This window comes from Diuraphis noxia, unplaced genomic scaffold (genome assembly GCF_037042655.1).
Source record: "Diuraphis noxia isolate RWA-SAM2 unplaced genomic scaffold, SU_Dnox_SAM2 contig0001, whole genome shotgun sequence".
Classification (NCBI taxonomy): Eukaryota; Metazoa; Arthropoda; class Insecta; order Hemiptera; family Aphididae; genus Diuraphis; species Diuraphis noxia.
The window spans coordinates 18,733,402-18,749,626 of NW_028301711.1; the positions used below are offsets into that span (position 1 = coordinate 18,733,402).

A 16,225-nucleotide genomic window follows, 5' to 3' on the forward strand; every position below is an offset into this window, starting at 1 on the left:
TATGTTTTCCATATAAAAAAAATAGTAGCACTAAAAGAACACACGAAAATTACATTAATAGGACATATGATGACCACCATGTATCAAATGAATTGTCCAATATAATTGAGATACCGGGTATTGATGTTGTAAAGATATTTTCATTAGATTACATGTATCTAATATGTTTGGGTGTAATGAAAAAATTAATCATACTATGGACTCACAAAGGACCATTAAATGTTCGCTTACCAAGTCGAAGACCCAACAAGTTACTTCTTCGCTATTAAGACTAAAAAAATATATAACTTGTGATTTTTCACGTAAACCTAGAGAATTGGAGGCAATACACCGTTGGAAGGCAACAGAAATGAGACAATTCTTGCTTTATACAGGTCCTTTGGTTTTAAAATATGTATTGTCGCATGAGTGTTATGTACATTTCCATTCACTTAGTATTGCAATGACAATTCTCCTTAGCCCTGATAAAAAAGATTATGTTCAATTTTCCAAAGATTTACTTGATTATTTTGTTGAGAACTATCAGCATTTATATGGAAAGCATTATTTATCAAATAATATCCACAGTATTTTACATCTAGTTGATGATTATAATAATTTTGGGCCACTTGACAATTGTAGTGCTTTTTATTTTGAAAATTATATGAAAAATATTAAAAATATGGTGAGGAAACATGAAAAACCTCTGCAACAAGTTGTTAAAAGATATGATGAAATGTGCAATTCCAAATCAGATAATTCAACAGTTAAAAACTCTTTAAAAAACATACATTCCAAAGGACCTTTAACATCTGATACTAATGACCCTCAGTACACAATTTTTGTATTAAATAATATCAAAATCAAAACAAACAACCATTCCGATTGCTACATTTTAACTACAGATGATGTAGTTATTAAAGTTTTAAATATTGCACACTTTAAGAGTAATAACAATATTGCTATTATTGGTGTACCATTTTTATTTAAAAAAAATATGTATGAAAAACCAATCAAATCTTGCAAATTAAATATTTATGTGGTTAGTAATTTATCAGAAAATACAAAAAGTATTACATTAACTGAAATAAAGAAAAAAATGATGCTTTTACCATTGAATGAAATTGAGTTCATAGCTTTACCTATTATGCACTCAAACCCATCAGCTAAAACAGTTTTATGACTATTAATGATATTCATTCATTATAATATTCAATTCATCATCCTAGTTTCAAATAATAAGAAGGTATACTTATAATATATTATAGTAGAAAAAAACTAATAAAACTAATAACTATAATAAGATCAAATATGACAAATAGCACCTAGTAGCTTGTGAAATAATTCACTATCCCATATAAACTATATTAGTATATTTCTCCTCTTTATTACAATATATCAGTTTATTTAGATAGATTTTATGTTGTGTAGTATGAGTTACTTAAAACAGTTTTCAATGTTAATGATGCCATATTATGTTTATGTATTATAATATATGCTATGTTATTATTAGGCATATTATGTATATTATATTCTTTTAATATTACTATAATTTTAAAAATTGTAGTTAAATTAAACAAATATTAGGTATATCTATTATATAACCATTAATCACACTAAACTTATAGCTACTACGTCCATTTTGAATAAATCACCATTATTTTTAACCTATTTTAATAATTTATTTGCTTTTAAAATATCTAAGATAAAGAATGTTTTTAGTTTTTAGTTATATTCAAAATGCTGTGGTCAGTAGTTACATTTGATATTGATAATTCAGTAGAAGCCGTTCCCAATCATTGGGTTAAAAATGACATGTGCGCCTGGCCCGTTAAATCATCCAATGTTGGTAGACTAATTGAAAAACGCACCCAAATAAACAAGATTGATTTTAAATTTTTGAAAGCTAGAGTTCTTTCAGCTAACATCAGTAAGTTTTTTGATTAAATATTTGATATTTTTAAAACTAGATAAAGTTTAGTTAAAATTAATAATGTAGTATTGTGCGTACAAATATGATATAATATAATGTGACATATATGCATTATAATTTTGCAGATTCATTAGTTGAAGCACGGTTGAAAGCTAACAAAGCTAAAAATACTTCTGATCTTTCATCAGCTGATGATCAAATAACTGTTAGAAAGACTAGATTTAGATCATCTGCTGTGCTTGATCCACCTAACTATGATAAAAATAGTGATGAAAGCAATTCTGATTCTACAGGTAGGTCATCATATATTATATTGTTATGGTATAGACATATATTTAATAATGTTAAATTTTTATTTTTAATATTATATATATCTATATATCACATATTTATTTTCAGTTGATGATGAAGACCGTGACCCTATGTATAGCAATGATGAAAAAAATAATAGTAAAAATGTATTTTCAGTTGATGATGAAGAATGTGATCCTATATACAGCAATGATGGCAAAAATAATAGTAAATATTTATTTTTAAGTTATATGCGAAATATATTCAGTTTAGATTTATAATATTTCTGTTATATAATATACCTACTCAATATCTATATAATATTATATAATATATTATGCTAAACTTGTTATAATTTGAATTTATATGATTTTGCTTTCAGTTTCATTGGGTACATCCAGTTCGCCTGACTTATGCCATATTAATACTGATAATAAAAAACATTCTTTGAAAAGTCAGCCATTATTAGATGAAGAAGATGAAGGCAATATCTGTAAGACAATTTCTTTAGAAAGTAACCGTCGGGAAAGTCTTCTGACACCCAAATGTATGTTTTACAAAATGATTTTTTTATTTGTCATTTATATTTACTCTTTTTTTATTGTATTATGTTAATTTATAGCTGGTAGTAAAAGTCTGGAAAAGTCTTGTTCAAACATGAGTCATGATGAAAAAACACCACAATATCATGATAACATAGATACTATTCAAAGCTCTTCAACAGTTCATACCACACCCATTACAAAATGTTTGTGTTTATAAAAAGCAATCACTATTATATGATGAATACTATGAATCTTGGTTTTTTAATTTTAGTTTTAATATAATTTTCTTATTATTCATTAGATGTTCATATTATACAAAAAAATGAATCTTTTAGTAAAACACGAAGAACAGAAGAGCAAGATAACATGAATAAAAAGCATATAATATGTGAAAACGCTAATGATGGTAATATATATAATTAAATCACAGTGCATAAATCATAAAATAACTGTAATAATGTGTTTATAGTGTTTATATATTTTATTAATGTTAAATCATAATTCCTCCTATAACGTGATCATTTCTAAATAATATATTGTATTGATTATTTATTAATATAGATCAACTGAAAATGATGAACAAGGCAATAATTGGTCTTAAATATGAATTAAAAAGTGTATCATATAATATTGATTCCTTACAAACCATGACCAAAAACATTATGGATAAACTGTCTTCAATTAATTCTTTGCCTCAATCACAAGAAAGTAATGAGTATAATAATGCTACCTTTGCAGATACTTTATGGCCAATCCAAAATGAGAAGGAGCTTAATGAACAAGAAAGGTTACTTAAGGAGGATCTATCAGAAAGAAATATAATAGTAAGTTGTAAAATTGTTTAACATTATTTGTTTTAGTTGCTCAGAAAAAAAGTGTAGTTTTAATCTGAATCTTTTAAACTCAAAATTATCAAAAGGTTTTTTTAATATAAGTTAACTATTTTTCCATACAAAAAACTATTCAATGTATAATATATAATATTATATTATATATATTTTAAATCCCTGCAGATCAAACAGTTATCCAGACATTCTGCCAAAACAATTCAAGAAACAACAAGACGTATTATGCAGAACATGTTTAGCGATGAATTGCTGAAAGATTATTCATACTTAGGATTTAAAGGAAAAAATGTTTTCTCTACATTAGGTAGTTGCAAATTAATCTTTGGTAAGTAAAATAATTGTTTTTGTGACAATACATTTAAGTAAACAGAATATCATTTTTTATAATAAGCATTATTAATTTACATAATTAACATTTTTATTATTTGTAAATAGAGTTATGTACCTAAATTAAAATTTTTTGTTTTAAATCATCATTCTTAATATACAAGGCTGCAAATATAATGCACTAAAAAAGTATTAAAAAAAATTAAATATAAAATACAAAAATGTTTTTATTTAAATAGTAGGTCAGGTACCCATTTATTTTTCTAATTTGTAAAAGTGAACAAAAATGTATACACTGATAATGGATTTATAGATTTCAGAGCAATCATGATTTTACTAGGTACCTATCGATTAATTATATTATGAGATATTGGTTTGTTGGACCAATTGAGACTGGATAGATCGAACAAAATAAAATATTTTAAGGAAATTAAAAGAGGCTCTTATATATGAGTCATAACAATTTCTGATACAATAAGAAAGAGATGATATTTATTTGGTTCTTATAATTTTAACAAAATGGAATTCTTCAAAGTTTCTAAAAAACTTAAAATATTTATTTTCTTAAAAAGTGCAAATTGTTGTTAAAATATTGCATTAAAAACAATTGATCATTGCTGTATATTTTTATTTTTATTTAATCTATAACTGATATCTTATTATATTATTAAATCTGATTTTAGATTCTATAAGAAAGATTCAAAAATTCAAAGATATATGTGATCAAGACATATCTCTTGGAATAAAGAACTGGCTAGCACAAGCACCAAATAGAATAAAAAAAAAAGAAAAAAATATTATTACTCATTCTAATTCACTGCATCAATAGTCACTAAATGTTAATAATTATCCAAGTTTGGAAAATGTATTTTTTTTTTTGTACTTTTAATAATATGATGCTAATATTATATAATATATGAATATACATATTAATATTCATGCATAAGGCAAATGATTTTTTTTTTTTAATTTTGCTATTTTAACTAAATAAACAGTTTTTATTACAAAGTTTGTTTTTTTCCCTAATTAAATTTATTTATTATATGGTAAACATAATAAAAAAATGGTGTTATGTATTCTTTATAGTAATTCTTGCTTTAAATAATTTTTTTACAAGCATATTATTATAATATGTTTTGTATCATGTATCTACAATATTGTATGATAATATGTTAAAAATATTGATACAATGTAGTAAGAAATATCTTCATAATATTTCTGGATAATATTGGTACAATGTAATAGGGCAATATGTTCATAATATTTTATGTAATATTGGAAGAACATATTGTAGTAACATGATCTTTTTTGCCATCACACATTGTCACCATATATCTTAAATATGTAACTCACTAAATAACCATGAAAAATCAATATTTAAACAATATTGATATGTTATTGAAACATGTAGATTAAATATGTATGCAATATTTCATTGCTGTGTGGGATGTCTGAATCTTCTGTTTCTTCATCATTATCTATAATTATTAATTGTTTTACTGAGGATGGTAATTCTGTAAATGGTGTTTTCAAAATTTTCCGCTTAGAAGATATCACTGGGTCTGAACTTATTAATAGAGCATGCATTAAATCAGTATTTGTACTTATTCTTGATGTTTTGCGCGTATGATTTTCCCTAAATTTTTATAATTTTTATTACTAATTTAATTTTTATTGCTTCTTGCGCTTCTTCAGATAATAATCCTATTGGTACAAGTGCATTTTTTATAACAATAGAACCATGTAACAAAATTTTATGCATACTGGGAGGCATGCGATACCAATTATACAACTCAATGTATAATTCGGCTGTTTCTTTACAATATTCATCGAATGACTCAAAATTAATTTCATATCCACTAGATATTGCAATTAATATATCACCTAATTTTTTAATCAAATTTAAATCAACACCTGTTATTTTTGCCGACATTTCTGCATTTTTAAAAAATCTCCTTGCCACATTCCCAGTATTAGATGTACCTTGACCTTGTACTATTTTATCAACTTTTATCCCCATATCATTCCAAAATGTTTGTTGAATATTTTTTTTTTGTTGTAAAACTTTCCCTTTCTCTTCTTTAGACATGCGACTGGTTGATTCGTGGATATTTAATTTATATGAAATATTTAAAATGCATTTCAAAAAATTGATCCACGCATGCAATGTAGAAAGCCCGTATTTCAAATTATCTTCATTAACTTTAAATTGTTGTATATTTTTTAAATCATTCATATTTTTGGGTCCACAGTTACAAATAAAACATCTTTGACTTGACGTATCAGTTAAATTATTTATAACTTTTCCATCTACCATTGTCATAACTAATTTACAGTGAACAGGAACAGAAATATTATTTAAAACAATTTCAATTGGGACTAATGCTTTTATTTCATTTTCAATTGCCTCGACTTCTTTGCAAGTATTATATTTTGTTTCTTTTTTATACAAAAATTTGATGGGTCTACAGTAACGTGTGGAAGATGGTGTTAAATTTTTCCATAAAATATCATTTGTGTCATCAGTCATACCAAAAGTCAATCGCAAAGGAACAAGTGAAAATAAAAACATATTTGCATCTGTATATTCTACATCTTGTTCATAATTTTGTTCACTATCATCAGTGTCGCGGTCGTTATCTCCATCACTATTTGAATGTGGATCATTTAGGGTTAAATTTGTATTCTGGGTAAATGCTTGGTGATATTCGGTTTGACCAGAACTTCCATCACACCCCCATTTAAAAATAAACTCAGCCTTTACATATTTTTCAAAAAAATTAAAATCCTCAGGTAAATCGAAAGTTTGGAAGACTCGTCTAACCGTATGGTCCAATAAACTTTGGAGAGGTATAGACACACCAAATTCATATATTTCTATACCCTCAGGATAACACAATTTTTTTGCTTCACGTATTCGATCATATGAAGGATACACATTTACCCCATGTTCTTTTAAACCTAATCGAGTCTGGTGATACACATTTTTTGTCATACGACAGTTAACCATATGAGCCAGCGCTTCATCTACGGTATATGGTACTATATTATTTTTTCCTAAGGATTCACGAAAAGTTTTCCTAATTTTTGCAGGACGACTTGGTAAGTATTCAGTTGACTGTTTCAATAAATCGGCTGCTGCATGTTTACCTTTTTTAAAAAGTGATACTCTTGTTGCACGAAGTCATCTACCTGGTGATATTGTCTCCACTAATGGTTTAACTTTACGGATTTTAGCTCTTTCAGATAAGTCTGAAAATGGCTTTGATGGACGACCACGAAGATCAACCGCTTTTTTTTCTTTTTTTGGCAAATCAAATTTAGTATTTAACCATCCCTCGTATTTTGAAATAAATGTACTTTCAGTACGATTGACCGCTGACCATTTACGATTTAATGTAGTAGTATATGCCAAAATTTTTGCATTCAATGCGGCTTCATAATGTTCATCAATAGAATATTTAATATTGTTTTTAATGTAATCAAATAAGAACGAACGACTATCGATGGAACACGGATTTAACTGTCGCGGACGTTGTGGACATCTCAGCGCATTGAATAAATCACGGTATGTAATACCTATAAAAATACCTACACATCAAATGGGCAACTTTGGGCAGATCATATTTTAAAATTGACTTATTAGTAAGTTTACTTATACTATATGATCAAAATTAGAGGGCTAATTTACGCTATTTTTTTTTAAGATCAATTTAATTATAAAATAAATAATTTATTTTGATATTTCGTAATTGCAGTTTTAATATTTAATTTTTAATTGAAGGGTTAATTAAATTATTATTAACTATTACATACCTTGTCCAGTAGCTTCCATGGTATAAAATAAATAAACTCAATAAACTTAATAATTTTAGATTTCGTAAAACTGAAAACAAGCATTAACATTGACCGTGTGTACTATATAGAAAATAGCTAGGTAATGATGATTATTCCGTCGCGGCGTCGCTCTGGTTAGTAATAGTATTGATATAACTTTAGATAAGGATCTATTTTAAAACCAGTAGATAATAACAAATGTTATGTACGTAGTTTTTATCTATATTTTTATATATATTTTTTTTATTTTTGTCGCGGTAAAACCTCAATTCCTACCACTGTGCGCCGGTCCAAGCACAATGTTGGAGGAGTAGAGCACCGCGATCGCCATAACGTAGTCGGGCGGCATATAATATTATAGGAGCATAGTGGTTAGGTTAGGTTACATTAATACACAATATATTTATATATATTTATCACCGTGGCCGGTATCCTTATAATTTATTATCATTATTGGTAATTATTATACCCACCACGGTACCTACTATACCTATTGCAGTGTGAACTGTACACGAGTATAAAAATACCTTCAAAGCAATACATATAAAAATATTATTCGGTTACTTTGAAGGTATTTTTATACTCGTGTACAGTTCACACTGCAGTAGGTATAGTAGGTACCGTGGTGGGTTAGGTTGTGGGGTGTGTGACGCGTCATATATATATCGTTTACATTGTGCGTATTGTAGACTTGAATTTCCGGTGGAATTTTTATTTAAGATATCACCATAAGTTTCCGGGCGTGGAAGTTATGTGTGCGGGGGGTCGGCAATATTACGTAAATTCGCGAGATGTGTAAATTTTAGCCTCCCACAACCCATCGATTTTTTCGACGAAACCTATGGAACGGCACCCGGGGAGTGTTTTCGGTCCTTTGGATGGGGGTCGAAAAACCAATATTGACCGAGATATCGACTAATGAACAATGCACAATGAGCTAAATTTTTCAAAAAAGTCCAATCATGGGCAATCGTATGTTAAATTATCGCGTTAAAAAAATATTTAAAATCAACCACCCACCCTACAGCTATAAAAAATACGTCCCTAGAAAGGGGAGGTACTCCGCTGTCCTGTGGATGTATTTAGGAGGGTAACAATTGCGATGGATGACGACATTATATCAGAATACCTATTGTTTTGAAACATTTACAATGTATTTTATTTTTAATGATAGGTAACCTATGCATAATAATAAAATTGAAAAATAAATTCAATCACAATTTCTGTATTGTCATAATATAATAATAAAAACAGTACAATTAAATTAATTACAATTTATTTTTGTAATAATATAATAATAAAAACAATAACATAAAATCAATCACGATATTTTTTCTCACTCGGCTAAGAATATATTAGACTACATTTACCAAAGGAAGAAAAAAGCGCTTATGAAAAATTGCTTCAATAACTTTTTTTTAATATATTATAAAAATTAAAGTTTGGATTGTTAATTATTTTTTGAATATTGCCCCTGTAAAAAATAAAATAAATATAACACATAATTAGGTAGTTCAATTGAAAAATAAATCTTTAAGTATACCTGGGATAAAATGATGATTTATTTATTATTGTTTTTGGTGATATTGGTGTTTCTGTGGCCGATGCGATTACTGGATTGTTAATATGTGTTAAACTGTTATGTTTTATGTAGTTGTCAATTTGGGAGATATTTAATTTATATTTTTTAAGATGAAGGCGGAAATCTTCTGTGAAGGAATTTAAGTTTGTTTGAAGATGTTCTTGAAGGATAAATGATAAATTTGTTGATAGTAGAAGAGTCTGTTTTTTTAAAATGTTAATATCAAAATTGATTGGGTGGATGTCATAGTGTCGGTCATAAAATTGAAATACTGAAATTGGTGTACTAATTAGAGCTTTGAAGAGTTTTGATTTTTGGATATTTTGAATGGAGGATAATTGATTTTGATTTAAAAAATAAAAATAGGGGGATTTAATAGAGGACCGGAAGCAGTTGATAATTTTTTTTTTTTTCAAAAGGAAGACAGATTTTTTAATTAAAGGCTGTGAATGTGTTAAATGGAAATTTAATTTAATGATTTTCGAAAAAGTTAAGACGTGCTTTATCAAGCTTTTCATCTGCAATTTTTTAAAATTATTATTATTATAATAAATTTTGTATATATTTAATTTAAGAGTACCACGTCTACTTAATCAATGTAAATAACTTACAGTTAAATTGGTATCATATTCTCTCTCCTGTGACCATTGAAATACTGTTATGATAATCACCTCACAAATTTCGAAATTTGGTATATATTCTTTTACAATTTTTTTAAAACTTTCACTGACATTTATATAAATGGATTTAAGTTGAAGTACATCCTTTCTGTAAATATAATGTTAAGTATATATGTAAAAACTATTTGTAATTAAAATTAAAATTATTTTTTTTAGATACATACACAATCATGTCAAAATCAAAATACAAATGTCTTTCTATTTTTTCCAATTTGGAAATGATCTCACGGAAATTATAATAGAATTCATATTTATATATTCTATATCCGTCATCGGTAAACACACTATTGATGTCATAAAAGCTGTCAATATATTTATATAAAATATTGAATTTTGCACACATAATAATGCTGTCGTATGCCTCATGCAGGAGCTTACCAAACACTGGATTCTGTTTACTGTAATTAATTGTCAATAAATGTGTAAATGTAAATAATTAAAAATGTTCACAGTGTGATGACGATAAATGGGAACATTCAATAACTATGTGCAGGCTTCATATATTTCAATTCTGATTTATTGGTTAAATTAAATAAGCAGAATTTTTTTTTTTTTTTTTTTTTTTATTAATTGTTCTGGCATCAACATCGTGGTTATTAGCCGGCCTTACATAATGGTTTTACATTAGCGTATTTATATCTATTACATATTGGTTAATTTCTACTTACAAACTATATTTACATATAATGTACATTGTATTTTATTTTATTATTTACATTGTATCTTTGGCCATGAGGTATCCGGGAGTATATCGGGTGTGGCCTATACGTAGGCGGGCGAGAATGACCTCGTCCCTTCTAGGAATAAGCAGAATTGAAATATATGAAGTCTGTACATACTTATTGAGTGTTTACACTTATCGTAACCACACTGCATAATATAATAATTTTCTTACTATTTATTATACGACAAAAAATCATCAGCTAAATTTGTTCCGTATAATATATTATGGATAGTGTTGTATTTATTTTTTATAAAATTATAGTCATCACTAAATATTTTAAACTTATCAAATACGATATTTGGTATAACATTAAACATTTTCAGGTTCTTTAATTGGTCAAATTTGGAAATATTCCAATTAATAGGAATTGGAATGGTTTGCTTAATGTTATTTGGTATTTGCTTCCTGTAAATATTAGATGTTTAAAATATGAAAATATGCATATATCAATGTATAAGAAACTTACCTAGCTTCAAATTCAATTATGCTTTTCAATTGTTTACTATTAATCGCATCATTTATTTTTTTTTTAAATTTGTTAATGTGTTTAGTTTTTTGTTTTTTTAAATTTTTATCATTAGAAATTATTTGAGAAATTATTGTATTTTTATGTACCTTGTAATCATTAAATAAATTATTGTTCTGTATTATACTGAAAATTTTGTAGTGTAAATTATGTGTGTGTTTTATTTTATTTGTACTATTTATTAAATTTTGTATTTGAGCACTATTCTTGTTTAAATGTTCAATTAATCTTGTATTATAAATGCCATTTTTATTCAAAAATAATTTAATGTCATCGATGTCTAACGGCACATGCCCCATCTCATACATATCATTAATCGCATGACATATGTATTGGAATACTTTCTAAAAATATAATAATTTATTAGTTATTTAGTTTTTAATCCAGTTTATAAAAAAATAAACTTACTTCATTCTGGTACTTATTTATTTTAATAGATTTTGGTTTTTGGGGTTTCTTTATTATTTTCCACAATAGTTGCCCTCCATCATCTACAACTACTGGTCGGTCGATGGGAACAATACCGACTAAATAATATACATATATATTAGTTCGCAGCGAGTTAATAACGGTTTTTCGAAAAATCAAATGCACACAACTTATGAAGATAGTTATTGGGATCAATTTTATACGATATAATGGTATGAACGGGTTCAAACCTTGGTAACACAGAGTCTATAGGTTCCTTCACAGGGTGGCAATAGCTAGGGATGATCGGGGCATGGTAGTTTTTTCGCCAAAAAATCGAGAGGTACCCCCCCGTTGAGAACTTTTTTCATTTGCCGGATGAATCCCGCGGTAGACCAACAATGCACAATGAGATCACCGTCTCCGTGATATTTGTAGCAGACTCACCAAACTCGCAGGGACGGTTGCCCGGGGTACTTGCTACGATCTGTGAAAGTTTCAGGACGATCGGTCCAAGGGTTGATGTTACAGAATTTTTGGAATTATTTAAAACACGATTATATGTAATTTAGCGTAATACTGTACGCGGATCGATATATAACACGATATAATGGTGTGAACGGGTTACGGTTCTACAGATCGTAGCAAGTACCCCGGGCTACCGTCCCTGCGAGTTTGGTGAGTCTGCTACAAATATAGACAATATGCTATATGTAATATCCTATATTTACCTCTATTACCCTCTTAATGATGATAAGACACATTTATTAAAAGAAAAAATTTTGATCATAAATAGTGATTTGATTTTAAGATTTATCACAAATAGAACTTTTCTCCATGGTCTTTTTTATGCGAGCTGATGATTGAGCCATCCAATTTTTCAACGGTTTTTCTATTTCAATATCACTAACATCTTTATATTGTCTCATTTTTCTTATGGATTCTAATACAATAAATGAGTTATAACACTTATTAGTACATGATAATATTATTATTGTATATGACATATTATGTTATAACTACATAATATAGTAAATATTTCAATGCATAAATAATTAATACTGAACAATAGAGCAATTAGAAATGTAATAATAATTCATTAAATTTTAATATTTTGAAATTTAAATTTGACATTTAAGTTACTAACAATACAATTATTAGAGTATATTTTATTTAATACTTAGTCATATGGATTTTAATTTTATAAATAACTAATGATAATATACCTAATTAAATTGGTATTATATATAATACATACATGTATTATACAATTATACTTAAAATTTGATATAGGTAGTTAATTATTAAACTTATAATTTAAAAATATATTAATCATATGAACATATTACTGATAGTATGAAGTTCTCAGTCTTTAGTAATTTAATTAAAACACTAAAACGTGAACATTATAAGTATTTCAAATAATAATTTAACTTTTAAGACTAGGTAGATACCTACCCACATATTTTAAATGCTCAACTTTTCAAAAATAAATGTTAAACAATAGTGCAAATAGTAAATCTATAGTCTGTAACAGACAATCTACCTACTGGCCTTTAATATAATATTATATGTAGGTAAAATGTTATTTTCACACTACAGCTAATACATAGAAAATTAAAATTGTAGGTACCTACCTATATAAGTATTAAGTACTTATTATATTGTTATTGATATAATATATTAATTAATAACATAATATACATAGTTATATAATATAGGTAGTACCTAATATAAACATAAGTTAATTTAAATGTATAGTAATATATAATACACTTAATACTTATATAGGTAGTTATTAGCTATAGGTTATTAAATATTAAATTCTTACCTGATAATAATCGATAGTTTTACCAAAACTTCAGAAACCGTGAAAATGAAACCGCCTGTATGGTTTCATATAATACCTACTGTAATTCGTATATTGTAACAATATGAACTATTATGCAAATATAAATTTATTGCAACTACATAGAAAACGATATTTCGGAACTCATAAGACGTGTAATGATTAACACAATAAATATCGTAGACAAAATATAATGTAGAATCAGCGTACTGCAGTCTGGATTCACGAGTCACGTAATATTAGGTAGTACCTATAATATAAACATAAGTAAATTTAAATATAATATAGTAATGTTATACACTAAATATACTTATATAGGTAGTTATTATGAAATATTAAATTCTTACCTGATTATAATCGATTGTATCACCAAAACTTCAAAAACCGTGAAAATGAAGCCTCCTGTATGGTTTCATATAACACGGTGTAATTATTCGTATATTGTAACAATAATATGAACTATTATGCAAATATAAATTTATTGCAACTACATAGACAACGAATAAAACGATATGCCGTAACTCATAAGACGTGTAGTGATTAACAAAATAAATATCGTAGACAAAAGATAATGTAAAATCAGCGTACTGCAGTCTGGATTCACGAGTCACGAGTGGACGAGTGGTCTACTGGTCTATAATATCGTGTGTAATAGATGAATGTCTTGTATGACGGTTGGCTACAGGTAACGGCCGCGGCGGCGGTCGGTCGTTGTTTTTGTCCCCATCGGCGGGTCGGCGGGGGTGGGGACGCATCGGATTTGCTGATAAACAAGTCTGACTTGGATATTGACCGGAATTACCCATCTAGCATATTGTAAATTTAGATTTGACGTACAGTGTATTTATATAACTCAATGCACTGCTATAATATTATGTGGCTATCGTGGCTAATGTTTTAAAATTAGTAATTAGTAATAATAAAAAAATAGGTATTCTTTACACAAACACCGCTTAATAGAACAACCGTTTTTTACAATAATTCAATTTTTAAGTGAATTACGAGCATTTTTAATTTACGCGCTTACCTATATCATTGCGCAAAACTTGCTAAAAAAATTTGACCACCGTAAAAAACATACATAGGTATATAACAAAATAACATACATAATAATACATTGCAGTTATGCTTTTACCAACAAGTATCATTATACTAGATCGATTAACACTATAATATTTAAGCTAACTAAGCTAAACTTTATAGGCAGTTATAGCAGGCGAAGCGTACATTTGTTATGTTATTTTATATGTAATAATTTGAAAATATTGTGACTATATTTGGCCATAAATATTTGGAGATCAAATATTTTTAAAATATAAGATGGAAAATTGATATACAATATTAGATACCTAATAATTTGAAAATGTTGTGACTATATTTGGCCTTAAATATTTGGAGATCAAATATTTTTAAAATAACTGTATAATATTCTTGAATAAATATTTGAAGTATAACCTAATTCAAATATTGTGAAAATATTTATATTTTCAAATTGCTGTGTGGGTATTGAACTTGATAACATTTTAGCACCTTGCAGTGATCATAGTAATGTATGTCTTAAGTATGCTCAGTATTAACTTGAAATATTATATTTTTAATACTTAGTATTTCAAATTTATTTTCAGTTTGAAGTTGATGACCCAGCATATTTTTCTACTGGCCAGGATGCTATTGAAATAGACAACATTTTAGTACCTATTAGTGATCATAATAAGGTATTTTTTAAGTATGTTTAGTATTAACTTGAACATATTTTAAATATCAAAAATGTTGAAATTTATTTTTAGTTTAAAGTTGATGACCTAACATTTTTTTCCACCGACCAGGAACAAATTTATTTGGAATGTTTGTCAACAAAAAAAAAATCAGATTGTTCTACCACTACTCCAGATAAACGTGGTTGTCATATTTCTGCCAATAAAAAAACGCCTGAAGATCTAAAAAGGGTGAAGAATCATATAAATTCATTACCCACATATCAAAGTCATTATTGTAGAAAAGAAACCTCAAAACTCAATTTACCGTCTCATTATACTTTGAATAAATGTTATGAAATGTACAAAGAGTCAGTTGAAAATCCGGTTAGTAGGCAAATATATGAATATAAAATGCATGAAGCAAATATTAAAGTTAAAGAACCAAAAAAAGATACTTGCAGTACTTGTGATGCTTATAAAATGAAGATTCAACATAGTGATGATGTTGAAAAAGAAAAATTAATTAAAGAACAAGAAAACCACCACAAACTCGCAGAATTAGCATATGAAACTAAAAGAACAGACAAGGAAAGAATGAAAAATGAAAATCAAATTTTAGTTGTAGCATTTGATCTTCAGCAATGTTTACCCACCCCGTGGCTTGAAACTTCAATCGCGTTTTATAAAAGACAACTGTGGACATTTAACCTTACTGTCCATAATATGAAAAATGGTCAAGCAAAAGTAATAACTTATATGGTAAAGGGAATAAGTCAAAATAAATTATGTCCAAAAGGAATAAGTCATGTGCTAAAGGGAATAAGTCAAAATAAATACCGTACAAAGGGAATAAGTCAACTATTTGAACTATTTGAAGTTTCAAGAAAACCCATGTTTGAAGAGCCAATTCAAAAACTTATGTCAAAAATATTGAGAAATAATTCCAACTTTTGAATGTTGTAGATAGTTTTTTTTAGTTTTCTCAAAACAGTGTTTTTG

At 27.3% G+C, this 16,225-nt stretch overlaps 1 protein-coding gene and 1 pseudogene across 1 annotated transcript; one reads left to right on the forward strand and one right to left on the reverse strand.

The window, feature by feature from the left end:
* Positions 1–2,018: 2,018 nt before the first annotated feature.
* Positions 2,019–4,752, forward strand: LOC149060157 (uncharacterized). Its single transcript, XM_089227994.1, has 7 exons — positions 2,019–2,205; positions 2,312–2,431; positions 2,586–2,750; positions 2,826–2,951; positions 3,310–3,572; positions 3,762–3,921; positions 4,607–4,752. Exons 1-7 carry the CDS (start codon positions 2,019–2,021, stop codon positions 4,750–4,752), a joined length of 1,167 nt encoding a protein of 388 aa, XP_089084120.1.
* A 2,381-nt stretch (positions 4,753–7,133) lies between these two features.
* LOC149060158 (uncharacterized) lies at positions 7,134–7,758 on the reverse strand (annotated as a pseudogene).
* Between the last annotated feature and the right edge of the window lie 8,467 nt (positions 7,759–16,225).

Excerpts from the sequence above, each read along its gene's own strand:
- LOC149060157 (XM_089227994.1), top strand. The coding sequence starts at position 2,019 with ATGCATTATAATTTTGCAGATTCATTAGTTGAAGCACGGTTGAAAGCT. Across the intron at positions 2,952-3,309 it reads TACCACACCCATTACAAAAT|ATCAACTGAAAATGATGAAC; the intron begins GTTTGTGTTTAT and ends TTATTAATATAG. Across the intron at positions 3,573-3,761 it reads TATCAGAAAGAAATATAATA|ATCAAACAGTTATCCAGACA; the intron begins GTAAGTTGTAAA and ends AAATCCCTGCAG.